This window comes from Ranitomeya imitator, chromosome 4 (genome assembly GCF_032444005.1).
Source record: "Ranitomeya imitator isolate aRanImi1 chromosome 4, aRanImi1.pri, whole genome shotgun sequence".
Classification (NCBI taxonomy): Eukaryota; Metazoa; Chordata; class Amphibia; order Anura; family Dendrobatidae; genus Ranitomeya; species Ranitomeya imitator.
In genome coordinates this window covers 638,005,346-638,024,212 of record NC_091285.1, presented here as the reverse complement: position 1 = coordinate 638,024,212, position 18,867 = coordinate 638,005,346, and the positions used below count along the sequence as shown (strand labels likewise).

Sequence of the window (18,867 nt, the reverse complement as noted above, 5' to 3'; positions counted from 1 at the left end):
CTAAGGACAACCCACCTCAAATCAAACAAAATGAACGGCGATTCATTACCTATTGAACATTCGTCCACATCTTGGTCACAAGCTCCCCCGGTATAACCAGGAGGGCATGTACAGATGGCGCGTCCGTTCACTGGGTTAGTGTCACACATGGCGTCCTTATGGCACGGGTTACTGACACACGCGTCCTCCAAATGGCAAAGGAGACCTGTAAAGTCGGTAGTGATAAATCCGTCACCAGTGATACCTTTCTGCACCAAAGGACAGTCGTGATCGTTACCAAACTAGACTTGACGTATTAGTTGCCCGAAGAAGGGGCATCATCATGACATGAATCTCTGACTATAGGGGGCTAAGTTGGCATGGATGTCCAGAACCAAGTAAAAACGACCATCCTGACCTGGTACATATTGCCTTTAGGCACTACACTTCATTCATACCAGTCACAATGTGCCCTGCCAGAATCCAATGCCCCCCAGGCACCCCGTGAAGAACCACCATCAGTATTTCAGCACAGTTCCCTTACATGGACATGATCCACCATGCTCCATACTTACCAGTCTTGCCCATGGGACATTCACAATAGAAGGAAGCCACCCGATCATGGCAGGTGGCTCCATTGAAGCAGACGGCGGTGGCACAGTCATCGATGTTCTCGCTGCAGCTTTCTCCTGTCCAGCCGTTGACGCAGACGCACGTGTGCCCACCCTGGGTGTTGAAGCAGGTGCCTCCGTTGTGGCAGGCGTTGGGCTGGAGCTGACACTCGTCCACATCTTCTGTACAGAACTGACCTGCGGTGAGGAAAGATGTTCAGAATTTCTAGGAAATTTGGTCTCTAATTTCACGATAACCATAAACGGCTTTTCCAGTAGTGTTGCTTTGGACCATCTAAGGTGTATGAGGGGCCTCCTAACTGTTCCCTTATATATGATGTTGGTGGTGAGAAGAATCAGGCAGCGGGAACTTTAATTTTGTTTTTCAGGTAGGACAAGGTGTTTGGCAGCAGATTTCTCATCTCTTCGTGTTGAAAATACATGAATGCTCGGCCAAACACTCGTATGTATGGGGGGCTCGGGAGAGATACCAGTCCGCGGAATGAATGTACGGATGACATTTATCTCATGGCCAGCTTGTGTTTGGTGGAATTTCTTATAGCGGGAGGTGGAGACTGATAATCCAATAATAGGTTGTAATTCTAAAATAAATTGATACCTCTTTCAGAACACAATATATCTAGTTAAATTAGAAAGTGGACATTATTAGGGGCCACTGAGCCTAATCTAATTGCTCCAAAGGAATTTTACCCTTGGGCTGAACTAGCAATTCCTCTGCACTGCTGTCATTTACCGTTTAGAGCGGTCGACGAATATTCTACACGCAGTTAATACAATCAATCAGGTTATCGGCAGCACATCACTCTTACCTGGGATGATGTGCTGCCGATAAAAATAATCCCAGCTTAAAGGGAACCGGTCATCACGATTTAGAATGTTAAAATAAAGGTATGACCCATAAAGTGATTTAATAGATATCTGTAGGGAAGAAATCTCCTCCTGGTTCTTGTTTAATTCATGTTAGAAGTTTTGGTACAATGACCTTTTTATGCATCGTGGTGGGCCAAAGGATAGGGTTTTCAGCTTTGTCAGTAAAATAACGCTGGGGGCGGCGCATGCACGGATTCTGACCTTGGTTCGAATACTAACTCAAATCTCAATCTGTGCCTGCGCCGTCACTGGTGCCATTTTACTGAAGACCAACGCCATATCCCCACTGCTGTTTAACGACCTGATAGCTGGAGCCCCACCAAACAATAAAATGGGTTGCCAATCCCGATAAATCCCTTGTCATGCAGCAAGGCGTAAACAGAGGTGCGGTCCAGCATGCACAGTGCCACTCCATTCATTGTCTATGGGACTAAACTCTGCCGTATCTGTCAGCCCCACAGACATAGAATGAAGCAGCATCCAGCATGAACAGCTACGCCAATCAACTCCGCCCAGTTACATAATGGGAGGATCTGGGGGGCTAGGGCTTCCTGTACCCCCAGAAATCAGACAGACATTCACCACCAATCCTATTAACCCTGCTGTTCTGTTCGGTCTGGGGAGACCTATTTTGAACTTTGGTATTTTTTGGGGTGTTCAAGATGCGGTTCTGAAACTTGTGGTTGATTGACTTAAATGAGGATGGGTTGGTCGGCCACGGGTTTCAGAGTCGCATCTTGAATATTTTAAAGAATATTGAAGTTCAAAGTCGGTCATTTTTGACCAACAGAACAGCAGGGTTAAAAGAAGTCATCCAGGTACTCCTGGTTCATGAAAATACTACTAAAAATGCAGCATTTCTAGTATCACAGCTGAAAGCATGTGGCTACATGATAACTTAATTTTTTCCTTTATTTTTCTTACGCTATATTTAGTATTTTAATATTTACTTGGGATTTTTTTATGGGTTATTTTTATTATTAGTAATAATTTTGGGGGCTAAAAGTTCTGGTGGTTGACCAAGGATGGTGTGGAGGAGAAGACACACATGGATCCTCACCTGTCCATTCTGGAGGGCACTGGCAGTTATAGGTGTTCACGCCATCCACACACGTGCCGCCATTCATACATCTGTGATCGGGGCAGTCGTCAACATTTATCTCGCAGTTTGCTCCTTCGAAACCTGCAGGCCAGGGAGGAGGACAATAATTAAACCTAACGTTGGGCAGAAGTTCAATGACTGCATGGCCGGGGGATGAGGTTTCTCCAACAGCCTTCCTACCCTACCTGGCAGGCAGACGCACTGGTACGCGAGATCCCCGGTAGGTCGGCAGGTGCCTCCGTTTTGGCATTGTGATGGTGAACATGGAACGTAGGGCACGTCACATAGCTGGCCGGTGAAGCTACTGGGGCAGCGGCAGCGGAAGGAACCAGGGGTGTTAATACATTGGCCTCCATTCTGGCAGAGACCAAGAGTTCGACATTCATCAATATCCACTCGGCAGCTTCGGCCTTGGTATCCTGGCGGGCATGTACAGTTATAACGCCCGTTCCAGTTGGTACAACGAGCCCCGTTATCACATGGGTTGGAAGCACAGGCGTCGATAAGAGAGCAATCTTGCCCTGTGAGATACAAAAAAATATCAAAAGAGGGATGAAGAAACAGATTAATTCCCAACGAGAACACCCTAAGGGATAAAACATTCACCTCTGAAACCCTTGGGACAGCTACATTCATACTGTACAGTGCCACCTTTGATAGAACTCTGGCAGGCGCCACCATTAACGCAAGGAGTTGGCAAACATGGGTCTTTAAATTGGCATTGTTGTCCAATCCAACCAGTTAGACATCTAGAAAAAAAATAAATAAAAAGAATGAACTCTTTTAGCTTAGACTTCAACCAAATCGATGAGCTACGTCTGGTTCTAAGTTTCCCAAAACTTCCACGATTAGAGAAAATCATTAGGTTTCCACGAATTGCCCGCGGTTGGATGACTCTTTACAACAGTTTACTTTACCGCAGGGCATAGTTGGGTTTTCGAGATTCCCTTTTCTCACACAAACATTAACTCTACGTCTGTATTGAAAGAAAAAAAAATCCAGCAAGATCAATGACCAAAAGTGCAAAGATTTCTGGAGGATTTTCTATTCTTGAAAAAGCAAACAAAGAGAGCAAACAGGGAAATGCATGGGAAAAAAAGATAACGATAAAAAAAAAAAAAGAAAAAAAAAAAACGGGGGAAAATTCATAAAATGCACAAATGACAAAAGTGTGAAAAAAGACAGATTTAAGTAAACAGGAAAAAAGGAGACGGAGGAGGGGGCGGATTGAGGAACCAGACACCAAACAGCTGGGATCCTTTGCAGCGCATACTGTAACCCTTTCCAGGTTTCACCAGGAAATATAATATAGGGGTGAAAAGTGTTTTTTTTTGCAGATAATAAAACTAAAATTTGATTACTACAAAGTCGCAACTTGCTGAGGTTAAAAAAAAAAAAAAAAAAAGAAGATTTTCCGGCTGGAACGAAAACATTGCAGTAACCTCTATGGTTTCTTAAAGGAATTGTCCACCAATTACATGCCTGAGTTAAGGCCCCTTCACATTTAGCGACGCTGCAGCGATACCGACAACGATCCGGATCGCTGCAGCGTCGCTGTTTGGTCGCTGGAGAGCTGTCACACAGACCGCTCTCCAGCGACCAACGATGCCGGTAACCAGGGTAAACATCGGGTTACTAAGCGCAGGACTGCGCTTAGTAACCCGATGTTTACCCTGGTTACCATGCTAAAAGTAAAAAAAAAACAAACAGTACATACTTACCTACAGCTGTCTGTCCTCCAGCGCTGCGCTCTGCTTCTCTGCTCTCCTCCTGTACTGTCTGGGAGCCGGAAAGCAGAGCGGTGACGTCACCGCTCTGCTTTCCGGCTCACAGCCAGTACAGGAGGAGAGCAGAGCGCAGCGCTGGAGGACAGACAGCTGTAGGTAAGTATGTACTGTTTGTTTTTTTTTACTTTTAGGATGGTAACCAGGGTAAACATCGGGTTACTAAGCGCGGCCCTGCGCTTAGTTACCCGATGTTTACCCTGGTTACCAGTGAAGACATCGCTGGATCGGTGTCACACACGCCGATCCAGCGATGTCTCCAGGGAGTCCAGCGACGAAATAAAGTTCTGGACTTTATTCAGCGACCAACGATCTCCCAGCAGGGGCCTGATCGTTGGTCGCTGTCACACATAACGATTTCATTAACGATATCGTTGCTACGTCACAAATAGCAACGATATCGTTAACAATATCGTTATGTGTGAAGGTACCTTTACGCGAATAAAATAAGAGTGAAAGCTCAATTCAGGAGGATTAAAGGTACCGTCACATTTAGCGACGCTCCGGCGATATAGACAACGATCCGACCTAAACTAGATCGCTGGAGCGTCGCTGTTTAGGTCGCTGTAGAGATGTCAAACACAGCAGCTCCAGAACGATGCAGGAGCGATCCAGTGACGTAAGGGTTACTCACTTATCGTTCTCACAGGTCGTCACAGGTCATTAGCTCCATGTAAATCATTGCAGGCATCGTTGCTTTTGCTGTCAAACAACAACGATACACGCTGATCTGACGACCAAATAAAGTTCTGGACTTTCAGCAACGACCAGCGATATCACAGCAGGATCTAGATCGCTGGTGCGTGTCAAACACAACGAGATCGCTATCCAGGACGCTGCAACGTCACGGATCGTTGTCGTTCTCGTTGTAAAGTTGCTGAGTGTGAAGGTACCTTTAGAAGCAGATTTCTCTGCCAAGATACAGTTGGTGAAATAAGCATTGAACATGTCACCAACTTTCTAAGTAAATATATTTCTAAAGGTGCTATTGAAATGAAATTCTCACCAGATGTCGTTAACAACCCATCCAATCCACAGAGGAAATAAAATCAAAACGAGAGGTGTCCATAAATTAAGTAAAGTTATGTGTAATAATGAGAAATGACAAAAATAAAGTATTGAACATGCTTACTGATATTTAATATTACGTACAAAAGCCTTTGTTAGAGAAGACAGCTTCAAGACTCATCCTGTATGGAGAAACTAGTCACAGGCATTGCTCAAGTGTGATTTTGGCCCATTCTTTTACACAAGTACTCTTCACATCCTGAAGGTCCCGTGGGCTCCTATGAACGCTGACATTTTGGGCCTTTCAAAAATGTTCTATTGGATTCAGGTCGGTGATTGGCTGGGCCATTCTAGCAGCTTTATTTTATTTCTTTAAAACCAATTGATAGTTTCCTTGGCTGTGTGATTGGAATCAATGTCTGGCTGAAATGTTCTCCATTTCATCTTCATCATCTTGGTAGATGGCAGCATATTTTTATCAAGAATGTCCCGGTACATTCATCCATCCTTCAATGGTCTGAAGCTTGGAGGTGCCGTATGCTGAAAAACAGCCCCATATCATGATGTTCTACCTCCATACTTCACTGTTGGTATGTTTTTAGAGTGATATTCAGTGCCTTTTGGTATCCAAATATGGTGTGTGTATTATGACATCCAAAGAGTTCAGATTTGGTCTCATCTGACCAGACTATATTCTCCCAGTATTTCACAGGCTTGTCTAAATGTTGTTGAGCATACTTTAAATGCGCTTGAACATTCTTTTTGCTCAACAATGGAGACTTGTGCAGTGAGCGTGCATACAGCCATGGATGTTGAGTGCATTACTTTTTGGACCCCGTTGAAGTGTCCGACCGATACAAAATGGCTGTTGTCCACCACTGTACCTGCTCCCCTGCATCGATATGCTAATTTTTCCCTATTAAAGAAGATTTTTTTTTACCTGATCACCGCGTGCCACCTTTTCATCTCTTTGGTTGGATTTTGTTGAGTGCGCTACTTATTGTCTTCTTTGAAACAATTGTTCCTGCTGATTCCAGGTATCTCTGTAGCTCTCCCCAGTTGGTCCTTGGCTCTTGGACAACGCTGATAATTCTTTTCATGCCACTGTCTGAAATCTTCGGGAACCACCTGGTCGGGGCAGGTTTATGGTGAAATGAGGTTCTTTCCACTTCCGGATTATGGTCTAAATATTGCTCACTGGAACCTTTAGTAGTGTAGAAATTCTTCTGTAACCAATGCCATCAGTATGCTTTGGAAGAATAAGGTTGTGAAGGTCTTGAGACAGCTCGCTGGTTTTACCCATCATGAGATGTTTCTTGTGTGGCACCTTATAGGCCATCAGTTAAACCAGCTGATATTTTTCACTTCGTGTCAAGATTGCTTTCTAATTACTGATAGATTTCAGCTGATGTCACGACTTTCCAAGGCTTTTTGCACCTCTGGCATCATGTGTTCATTACTCTTTCCCTGTGTCATTTCTTATTATTAGATATAATTTATGGACATCTATGGTTTCATTACTTTGCCTGTGTGGACTGGATGGGTTGTTAGTGACATCTGGCGATAATGTCATACCAATAGCACCTTTACAAATATATTTAATTCGAAAATTGGCGATGTGTTCAATACTTCCTTCACCCGCTGTATATAACGGGTACAAAGTGGCTCAGTTTCCCATGTACTATTGATTTTAATTTTTATTCCATAAATGACTTTTACACTTTAAGTACCAAAAAAAAGCAACAACGAGTTAATGGGTGAAAACGACATAATACTGAAAGAATGTGCTGCAGACTTTTAATTTAAAACTAGAGAAACTTGGTAGAAGAACAGCCAAAAAAAAAAAACACAACTTCTGCCAAAACCTCAAAAAAAGACAAAGAACTCCCAGAATCCACTGCAACCTTGGAAGGACAGAGATTGGGTTTCTACGCTCCAGTACCGGGGTGGCAATGAGTTTAATGGGTGAAAAGAAAATAGAAAATACACGGCCACAAAAAAATGGCAAGGACAGGTGGATATATTAATCCAGAGGAAAACCAGATGTTCTAGCTCTGTTCCGATTTCCCACGATCCCCCTGCATGCCCCCCTTCGTGAGACAGCTGGACTTCAACATAATTCTACACGAGGGGGATAAATATTTTAGTTTCACCCCGTTCCTTTTTTCCTCTGGAGTCTATACACATCCGGAAAGGGAGGAAGGGAAAAAAAAAAAAAAAAAAGGGGGGGGGAGAAAAAAATCTTTAAGTCATGTCATCATCTGCCTGGAGATGCTTATGTCAGTGCCTAGGGCCAAGCATGGCATCATTACGGTTTGGCGTGGGTGACTGAAACATGACCCGACTAGGTTACACCTCTGAAAAAAAAATCTAAAAATAAAATCCTAAAAAGGCTAAAAAAAAAAAAAACCGAAAACAAAAACGAGACTATTAATAAACGGTGCAATGGGTGCGTCATAGTATAGGAAGAGGCCAGGGTGGCATTATAGGGCCTAGGAGTCCTAGTTAGTCAGGCATATATGATGGGTTTATCTGTGCTGGCATGCGTACTGCACTCCACCCCACGCTCTCCCGCACCCCTTAGCTACTAACCAGACCCGTTTAGCAAGTTCTGTTTGACGCTCGTTTCCCACGATGTTTTTTTTTTTTTTTTTTTTTTCCTCAGCCGTCTCATACGGGTCTTTAAATTGTGAGATTTGTATGTGTGTGAGCATTGGCAAACATTGACACAGTTTTTAAGATCATAGGGTCCTTGACGAACAGTGGTACGGACAAAAGGAACCTAACTCCTTAACATATAGATCGACATGAATGGGGCGCGCTCTCACGCTCTTTCCTATCTACTGTGTGGAAAAAACAACAATGGCTCAGAGGCAAAGATTAAAGAAAAATTGTGAAAAAAAAAGCAATAGCATAAAAAAAAGCCCAGTTGTTAACACAAAAAAAATGTACCTCTTATTTGTTGCTTCAGAGGGGTCATCGGTGTTTGCGTCCCTTAGCTAAGAAATTTCCAAACTAAAAGGGCTTCAGGAAAAAAAAAATGGCTTTTTGAAGCAGCACCTCTTCAGTGCATGGAATTTGTGAGGTATTACAGCAGAACAGCTTTACCAGAAGTGGTGCCTAGTGCCCCGTTTGCCACCTGCTGCCCCCTGTTAACACCCTACTGCCCTCAGTTTGCTGCCGGGTACCCTTGGTTTGCCGCCGGGTGCCCTCGGTTTGCCGCCTGCTGCCACCCGTTTACACATTGCTGCCCTCAGTTTGCCGCCGGGTGCCCTCAGTTTGTCTACTGAAGCATCCACCTCCAAGAACAAAGGTTCTGACTCTCCTGCATCCAAGATGGAGATCAAAGCACAGAAAAGACAGGGGAGTCATGGTTTTGACTTTCCAGTGCACTCCCCACACTACTCTGAAGGCCATCTTGGAAGCAGGACGCCCGAAAGCCGTAAATGTTAGTCTCAGAGGAGAAGGCAAACAGAAGGACTTTACATGAGAAATATCTACTCGCTTTTTTAGTGTCAGGAAAGAGGGTTGCTTTACATTGACGTTTAAATTGGATAGAACAAATTTTGCTTGGTATGGTAACCAGCCGTCTAAAATTACTCAACATGAATACTCCAGAAGCATAAGCAACATGGCTGACAGTCAAGTTCTTGACTCAAGGCCAGCACCCGCAAGGGGTGGGGAAGTTGAGCCAAGTCAGGTCCCTGTGAGGGGGTGAGGGAAAGCCAAGGTCGGCCCCCCGTGAGTTAGGGGGGTGCCAAGGCTGGCCCCCCTTGAGGAGGGGGGGGGGGGAGCCAAGAATGGCCCCTTTGAGGAGGGGGGGAGCCAAGGATGGCACCTTTGAGGAGGGGGGAGCCAAGGATGACACCTTTGAGGAGGGGGAGCCAAGGCCAGCCCCTTTGACGAGGGGGAGAGCCAAGGCCGGCCCCCGTAAGGAGGGGGGAGCCAAGGCCAGCCCCTTTGAGGAGGGGGAGAGCCAAGGCCGGCCCCCGTAAGGAGGGGGGAGCCAAGGCCAGCCCCTTTGAGGAGGGGGAGAGCCAAGGCCGGCCCCCGTAAGGAGGGGGGAGCCAAGGCCAGCCCCTTTGAGGAGGGGGAGAGCCAAGGCCGGCCCCCGTAAGGAGGGGGGAGCCAAGGCCAGCCCTCATGGGGGGGGGGGGGGTGCGCGAACATGTTACAGTTGACTTTGCTGTAACATTACAGAGCTGAATTATGGAAGCTAGACATTGTATGTCAAAAACTCTTAATTCCTTTAATCTGGAAATTCTAATAGTTTTGCAATTCTATACTATCAAATGCCTAAGGCAGCATCACCACACATTTTAGAAAAGGTTATTTTGGAGGCAAAAAGGTGATTCATTGTAAAAAATAAAATAAAAATTACAAACAAAAACAAAAAATGGTGAAGAGCACATACCAGACATTGCTTAATGCAGCTTGTATTACATGGGTGGAGCCCAATGGTCGGGTCATGGCTGAATACAGGGTAAGTTGAGCTAGCTCTCACAAACACGCGACACTAGCTGCTGTGTGTAAGGCTGCGGGGGCCCCGGTAAGGCCCCAATCTTAGTTTGGGTTTGCAGACACTGTCATTTTACTGTACATAGATTGTGTAACTGCGATACACGGGGATATAGGAGTGTGAGGAACACAGAGCTGGGCGCCAGGATTACTGCGCGCGGCAGGGTTACACCGTCCGCTCCTATGGGCCCCACATCTGTACACGGTGTAGACTGCTCCCCGCACCTTCACAGGATCTTCAGTCTTTGTTCGGTGCACCTGTCAGGCACTCCCTGGTACTCAGCTTTCCTCCCCTCGTGCGCACGCCCTGAGAATACAACCTGTTCTTCTCCTTCTCGGAGGTTTGCCCTGCGGTGTGTGAGTGAAACCCATCACTGCTCTACAGGAATACAGAGAACAATCGGCAACTGTGCCAGCCACAGGGCCAACCGCCCCCTGCCCACTACACCATCGCACACACTGTCTGCCACACACACACACACAAACATCCACCGTACAGACATTCCCCTGTACTGCTGCACAGTATATACATACAGCGTACACACAGCATACAGGGTACACCGCCAGCATCCTCCTCTTATACCGCTATATGATGTATATACAGAGCACACCGCCAGCATCCTCTTATACCGCTATATGATGTATATACAGAGCACACCGCCAGCATCCTCCTCTTATACCGCTATATGATGTATATACAGAGCACACCGCCAGCATCCTCTTATACCGCTATATGATGTATATACAGAGCACACCGCCAGCATCCTCCTCTTATACCGCTATATGATGTATATACAGAGCACACCGCCAGCATCCTCCTCTTATACCGCTATATGATGTATATACAGAGCACACCGCCAGCATCCTCCTCTTATACCGCTATATAACGTGTATACAGCGCACACCGCCAGCATCCTCCTCTTATACCGCTATATGATGTATATACAGAGCACACCGCCAGCATCCTCCTCTTATACCGCTATATAACGTGTATACAGCGCACACCGCCAGCATCCTCCTCTTATACCGCTATATGATGTATATACAGAGCACACCGCCAGCATCCTCCTCTTATACCGCTATATGATGTATATACAGAGCACACCGCCAGCATCCTCCTCTTATACCGCTATATAACGTGTATACAGCGCACACCGCCAGCATCCTCCTCTTATACCGCTATATGATGTGTATACAGAGCACACCACCAGCATCCTCCTCTAATACTGCTATATAACATGTATACAGAGCACACCACCAGCATCCTCCTCTTATACCGCTTTATATTGTGTATACAGAGCACACCGCCAGAAACCTCCTCTTATACCGCTTTATATCGTGTATACAGAGCACACCGCCAGAAACCTCCTCTTATACCGCTATATAACGTGTATACAGAGCACACCGCCAGCATCCTCCTCTTATACCGCTATATATCGTGTATACAGAGCACACCGCCAGCATCCTCCTCTTATACCGCTATATAACGTGTATACAGAGCACACCGCCAGCATCCTCCTCTTATACCGCTATATATCGTGTATACAGAGCACACCGCCAGCATCCTCCTCTTATACCGCTATATAGCGTGTATACAGAGCACACCGCCAGCAACCTCCTCTTATACCGCTATATAACGTGTATACAGAGCACACCGCCGGCATCCTCCTCTTATACCGCTATATGATGTGTATACAGAGCGCACCGCCAGCAACCTCCCCTTATACCACTATATAACGTGTATACAGAGCACACCGCCAGCATCCTCCTCTTATACCGCTATATAGCGTGTATACAGAGCACACCGCCAGCAACCTCCTCTTATACTGCTATATAACGTGTATACAGAGCACACCGCCGGCATCCTCCTCTTATACCGCTATATGATGTGTATACAGAGCGCACCGCCAGCAACCTCCCCTTATACCACTATATAACGTGTATACAGAGCACACCGCCAGCATCCTCCTCTTATACCGCTATATATCGTGTATACAGAGCACACCGCCAGCATCCTCCTCTTATACCGCTATATAGCGTGTATACAGAGCACACCGCCAGCAACCTCCTCTTATACCGCTATATAACGTGTATACAGAGCACACCGCCGGCATCCTCCTCTTATACCGCTATATGATGTGTATACAGAGCGCACCGCCAGCAACCTCCCCTTATACCACTATATAACGTGTATACAGAGCACACCGCCAGCATCCACCTCTTATACCGCTATATAACGTGTATACAGAGCACACCGCCAGGAACCTCCTTTTATACCGCTATATAACATGTATACAGAGGACACCGCCAGCATCCTCCTCTTATACCGCTTTATAACGTGTATACAGAGCACACAGCCAGCATCCTCCTCTTATACCGCTATACGACGTGTATACAGAGCACACCGCCAGCATCCTCCTCTAATACCGCTATATAACACGTATACAGAGCACACCGCCAGCATCCTCCTCTAATACTGCTATATAACATGTATACAGAGAGCACGCCAGCATTCTCCTCTTATACCACTATATAACATGTATACAGAGCACACCGCCAGCATTCTCCTCTTATACCACTATATAAGGTGTATACAGAGCACACCGTCAGCATCCTCCTCTTATACCGCTATATAACGTGTATACAGAGCACACCGCCAGCATCCTCCTCTTATACCGCTATATGACGTGTATACAGAGCACACCGCCAGCATCCTCCTCTAATACCACTATATAAGGTGTATACAGAGCACACCGCCAGCATCCTCCTCTTATACTGCTATATGACGTGTATACAGAGCACACCGCCAGCATCCTCCTCTAATACCGCTATATAACGTGTATACAGAGCACACCGTCAGCATCCTCCTCTTATACCACTATATAAGGTGTATACAGAGCACACCGCCAGCATCCTCCTCTTATACTGCTATATGACGTGTATACAGAGCACACCGCCAGCATCCTCCTCTTATACTACTATATTCAATGTCTATACAGTATACCACCAGCACGTTCACCAAATACAATTATAACATATCTAGAAAATAAAAGGTCAGCATCTTCCTCACATACTACTATATAACATATATATATACTTCGCATACTACCAGCGTCGTCCTCATACACTGCTATATCAAATGTATATGCGGTATATCACCAGCATGCTCCTCATATACGGCTATATACCATGTGTTACAGAACCCCCAGCATCAAGAATATGTTATGCAGTATATATTATGTATAATAGGTTCCATGTGAAATGCATCAGTCCACAGGCTGCGCCCCTGGTCAGAGGGGACAAGATATTCTCCTTCTGACCTCCCCCACCTTTGTAATTCCCACAGTAAATATCAGCAGGCTCCGGCCCCCTGCGGCTATTGTAAGGCATGTCTGGCCTGCTTTTTCTATTGGCCTGCCCTGTGTATCTGTGTGATATATTCTGTGTGCTGTGAATAAAGTGTGTTCTTTTAGACTGGAAATACGTGGAGTAGCAGTCAGCTTTTATATGCTCTCACGTAATCAAGGAATTCCAGCCAGCGTCCTTCATTCAGAATCCAGCAAAAGCAGAGTGGACCTCCTGAAACACGGGGTGGTACTGAAAGAGGTACCCCAGCTTGGTAGACCCCGTTAAACCATGTAAATAGAGTATACCATCAACATTCTCATTAAATACAGCTATATAAGCAGACTACCATCATACAGTCTCCTGTTATACTGCTATATGCCACATATGCAAGAGAATACCGCAAGTACCTTCCTCATATAGTCTCTAAACATGGCATAACGTAGGTTACGAGAAGGATGCTGGCGGTACAATCTGTATGTGTGGTGTATATATATATATATATATATATATATATATATATATATATATATATATATATATATATATATATATATAATCATATGAGGAGTATGCCTGGTGGTACAGTGTATATGCAGGTCATATAGCAGTATTCTGTATATACTTGGTAAACCGGTAGTATGAGGAGAATGCTGGCGGTGGTTTTTGTATACAGTATATAGTAATACATGAGGATACTGACAGTATACTTTTACACATGTATGTAGCCGTACACGAGGTGGATGCATGGCGGTATGTTGTGTATACATACGGTACATGTTATATAGCAGTATATGTGGAGGATGTGGCGAGTTAATAGAGATAGGACCATCCTGATTGGGATGACTTGTGCTCTTTTGATCAAAACAGTGTCAATTAAGTACTTTATGGTTTTTTTTATTTTTTTTTATTACAAGTCCACTGCTTGGTGGCTCAGTGGATAGCACTGCAGTTCTGGAGTCCTGGGTTCAAATCCCACCAAGGACAACATCTGCAAAGAGTTTGTATGTTCTCCCTGTGTTTGCGTGGGTTTCCTCCGAGTTCTCCAGTTTCCTCCCACATTCCAAAGACATACTGATAGGGAATTTAGATTGTTAGCCCCAACGGGGACAGTGATGATAATGTGTGCAGACTGTAAAGCGCTGCGGAATATGTTAGCGCTATATAAAAATAAAAGATTATTATTATGTTATGTTACTAAGTATTACTATTATTTATCTATTTACTGCAGAGTATCTATTATTGTTAGTCTAGGTTTTGTCTGGTAATGGTCGCAGTGTGAATGTGCACCTACACCACCAAGTACTATGGTCCTGTTTTTTTGGTACTGTATATACAAGGTATAAAGTGGTATATGAGGAGGATGGCTGGTGGGATACTCTGTGTACATGGTATCCTCATATACTACTACCATGTACATACAGAATACCATCAGTATCCTCCTCATACTACTATATAACATACGTACACACAGTATACCGTCAGTATCCTCCCCATATACCACTATACAACATATATACACAAACAGTATACCGCCAGTATCCTCCTCATATACTACTATATTCATAAATACACAGTATACCGCCAGTATCCTCCTCACATACTACTATACAACATATATACACAGTATACCGCCAGTATCCTCCTCATATACTACTATATTCATATATACACAGTATACCGCCAGTATCCTCCTCATATACTACTATACAACATATATACACAGTATACCGCCAGTATCCTCCTCACATACTACTATATTCATATATACACAGTATACCGCCAGTATCCTCCTCACATACTACTATACAACATATATACACAGTATACCGCCAGTATCCTCCTCATATACTACTATATTCATAAATACACAGTATACCGCCAGTATCCTCCTCACATACTACTATACAACATATATACACAGTATACCGCCAGTATCCTCCTCATATACTACTATATTCATATATACACAGTATACCGCCAGTATCCTCCTCATATACTACTATATTCATATATACACAGTATACCGCCAGTATCCTCCTCATATACTACTATATTCATATATACACAGTATACCGCTAGTATCCTCCTCATATACTACTATATTCATATATACACAGTATACCGCCAGTATCCTCCTCATATACTACTATATTCATATATACACATTATACCGTCAGTATCCTCCTCATATACCGCTATATAAAATGCATATACAGTATATCACTAGGCATGCTCATTTTGTGCCATGTGTACACCGTATACTGCCAGTCTTCTTCTCATTCTTATATCGTATACCACCAGCATCCTCCTCATTTACATGTTATATACACTGCACACAAAAAAAAAAATAAAGGGAACACAAATACCACATCATAGATGTCACTGAATGAAATATTCCAGCTGCAAATCTTTATTCACTACATAGAGCAATGCGTTGAGAACAATAAAACATAAAAATGATCAATGTAAACAAAATTGATATACAATGGAGGTCTGGATTTGGAATGATGCTCAAAATCAAAGTGGAAAATCAAATTCCAGGTTGGTCCAACTTCAGTGGAAATGCCTCAAGACAAGGAAATGATGCTCAGTAGTGTGTGTGGCCTCCATGTGCCTGTATGACCTCCCTACAATGCCTGGGCATGCTCTTGATGAGGCAGCGGCGGTTCTCCTGAGGGATCTCCTCCCAAACCTGGATTAAAGCATCAGCCAACCCCTAGACAGTCTGTGATGCAATGTGGCGTTGGTGGATGGTGTGAGACATGATGTCCCAGATGTGCTCAATTGGATTCAGGACTGGAGAAGTTCAGGCCAGTCCATAGCTGCAATGCCTTCATCATACAGGAACTGCGACACACTCCAGCCACATGAGGTCTGGCATTGTCCTGCATTAGGAGGAACCCAGGGCCAACCGCACCAGCATATGGTCTCACAAGGGGTCCGAGGATCTCATCTCAGTACCTAATAACAGTCAGGCTACCTCTGGCGATCACATGGAGGGCTGTGCGGCCCTCCAAAGAAATGCCACCCCACACCATTACTGACCCACTGCCAAACCGGTCATGCTGAAGGATGTTGCAGGCAGCAGAACATTCCCCACGGCGTCTCCAGACTCTGTCATGTCTGTCATATGTGCTCAGTGTGAACCTGCTTTCATCTGTGAAGAGCACAGGGCGCCAGTGGCGAATTTACCAATCCTGGTGTTCTGTGGCAAATGCCAAGCGTCCTGTGAGCACAACCCTCATCTGTGGACATCAGGCACTCACACCATCCTCATGGAGTCGGTTTCTGACAGTTTGAGCAGACACATGGATGTTAGTGGCCTGCTGGAGGTTTTTTTGCAGGGATCTGGCAGTGCTCCTCCTTTTTTGAGCAGTGTACTTCATGTTACATGTCACTGCCAGGCATACACCTCATATACATTTAATATATACAGCATACTGCCAGGTATCCTTCCCATATACATGTTATATATACACACACAGTATACTGCCAGGTATCCTCCCCATATACAGCATACCGCCAGGTATCCTCCTCGTATACATGTTATATATACACACACAGTATACTGCCAGGCATCCTCCCCATATACAGTACAGACCAAAAGTTTGGACACACCTTCTCATTTAAAGATTTTTCTGTATTTTCTTGACTATGAAAATTGTACATTCACACTGAAGGCATCAAGACTATGAATTAACACATGTGGAATTATATACTCAACAAAAAAGTGTGAAACAACTGAAAATATGTCTCATATTCTAGGTTCTTCAAAGTAGCCACCTTTTGCTTTGTTGACTGCTTTGCACACTCTTGGCATTCTCTTGATGAGCTTCAAGATATTGCCCAGCCACGCAGTATACAGCACAGAGCCACGTAGTATATTGCCCAGCCACGCAGTATATTGCCCAGCCACGCAGTATATTGCCCAGCCACGCAGTATATTGCCCAGCCACGCAGTATATTGCCCAGCCACGCAGTATATTGCCCAGCCACGCAGTATATTGCCCAGCCACGCAGTATATTGCCCAGCCACGCAGTATATTGCCCAGCCACGCAGTATACAGCACAGAGCCACGTAGTATATTGCACAGCACAGAGCCACGAAAGTATATTGCCCAGTCATGTAGTATATTGCCCAGCCACGTAGTATATTGCCCAGCCACGTATGTCACAGGTTAAAAAATAAACATATACTCACCTTCCGAGGGAGCCCTTGTAGTCATGTCGCCTGTGTGTGGTGCACTCGGCAGCTTCCGGTCCCAGGGTTGGTAGCGCAGGATCCGTGATGACGTCGCGGTCACATGACCGTGACGTCATGGCAGGTCCTTGTCGCACACCATCCTTGCCACCGGAACCTGCCACTTGCATGGAGCGGTTACCGGAGCGTCGCGAGGAGCTGGAAAGGCGGCGGAAGGTGAGTATATAATGATTTTTTATTTTTTAAATTATTTTTAACATTAAATCCTTTTACTATTGACGCTGCATAGGCAGCATCAATAGTAAAACTTGGTCACACAGGGTTAATAGCGGCGGTAACGGAGTGAGTTACCCACAGCATAACGCGGTCCGTTACTGCTGGCATTAACCCTGTGTGAACGGTGACTGCGGGGAGTAGGGAGCGGGTACTGACTGCGGGGAGGAAGGAGCGGCCATGTTGCCGCCGGACTGCGCCCGTTGCTGATTGGTCATGGCAATGGTCGTGGGCGTTTTGCCACGACCAATCAGCGACTTGGATTCCATGACAGACAGAGGCCGCGACCAATGAATATCAGTGACAGACAGAAGGACAGACGGAAGTGACCCTTAGACAATTATATAGTAGATACTGCCAGGTATCCTCCTCATATACATGCTATATACAACATACCGCCAGGTATCCTCCTCATATACATGCTATATACAACATACCGCCAGGTATCCTCCTCATATACATATTATATATACACAGCATACCGCCAGGCATCCTCTTTATATACATGTTATATATACACAGCATAGTGCCAGGTATCCCCCTCATATTACCAAATACGAAGGTCACACAGTACACTGCCAGCATCCTCCATACATGTTCCTATATATCATATACATAGTATACTGACAAGACACCCCCCTCATATACTACTATAGCATGTATACACCGTGTACCGCTAGGATCATACATCGCTATACACCATGTACTCACTATATCACCGTCCTCTTCGCACACAACTAAATTATATATACAGCTAACACCCAACATACTCCGCATTGACTACTACACCCAGCGTCCTCCTCAGACATGGCTATGCGGTATAGTGCCACCTCCCTCCGTGCATACATCATGTGCACACAGTTTACCGCCATCCTCGGTTATATGTCGCACACATCAAGACAATTCTGGGGACTTTTTATGAAAGATAAATAGACAGTTGCATAGCGCTACAGACTGCGCTAACGCAATGCCCCAAAAGGGATCGCGTTTGCCGATCCCGCTAGCGCAGATGCCCGATCTGCACTAGCGAGGAACGGACCGCGAACGCTGCAAGCAGCGTTCGAGGTTCGTCACTCAAATGACGGCACATCGCTAGCGATGCGTTCGCCATTACAAGCAATGGCGGCGTTAACGGACTACGTTACACGTACC

At 45.1% G+C, this 18,867-nt stretch overlaps 1 protein-coding gene across 1 annotated transcript in view; it reads right to left on the bottom strand.

Moving 5' to 3' along the window:
- The window catches only part of NOTCH3 (notch receptor 3), a 96,640-nt gene that overhangs the window by 40,412 nt on the left and 37,361 nt on the right, over nt 1-18,867 (bottom strand). The window contains exons 3-7 of the mRNA XM_069766840.1: nt 3,190-3,332; nt 2,769-3,104; nt 2,542-2,664; nt 555-788; nt 50-205 (exon numbers count right to left, since the gene is read on the bottom strand). Of these exons, the coding sequence (XP_069622941.1) occupies nt 50-205; nt 555-788; nt 2,542-2,664; nt 2,769-3,104; nt 3,190-3,332 (992 nt within the window). The remainder of the gene's footprint in view (nt 1-49; nt 206-554; nt 789-2,541; nt 2,665-2,768; nt 3,105-3,189; nt 3,333-18,867) is intronic.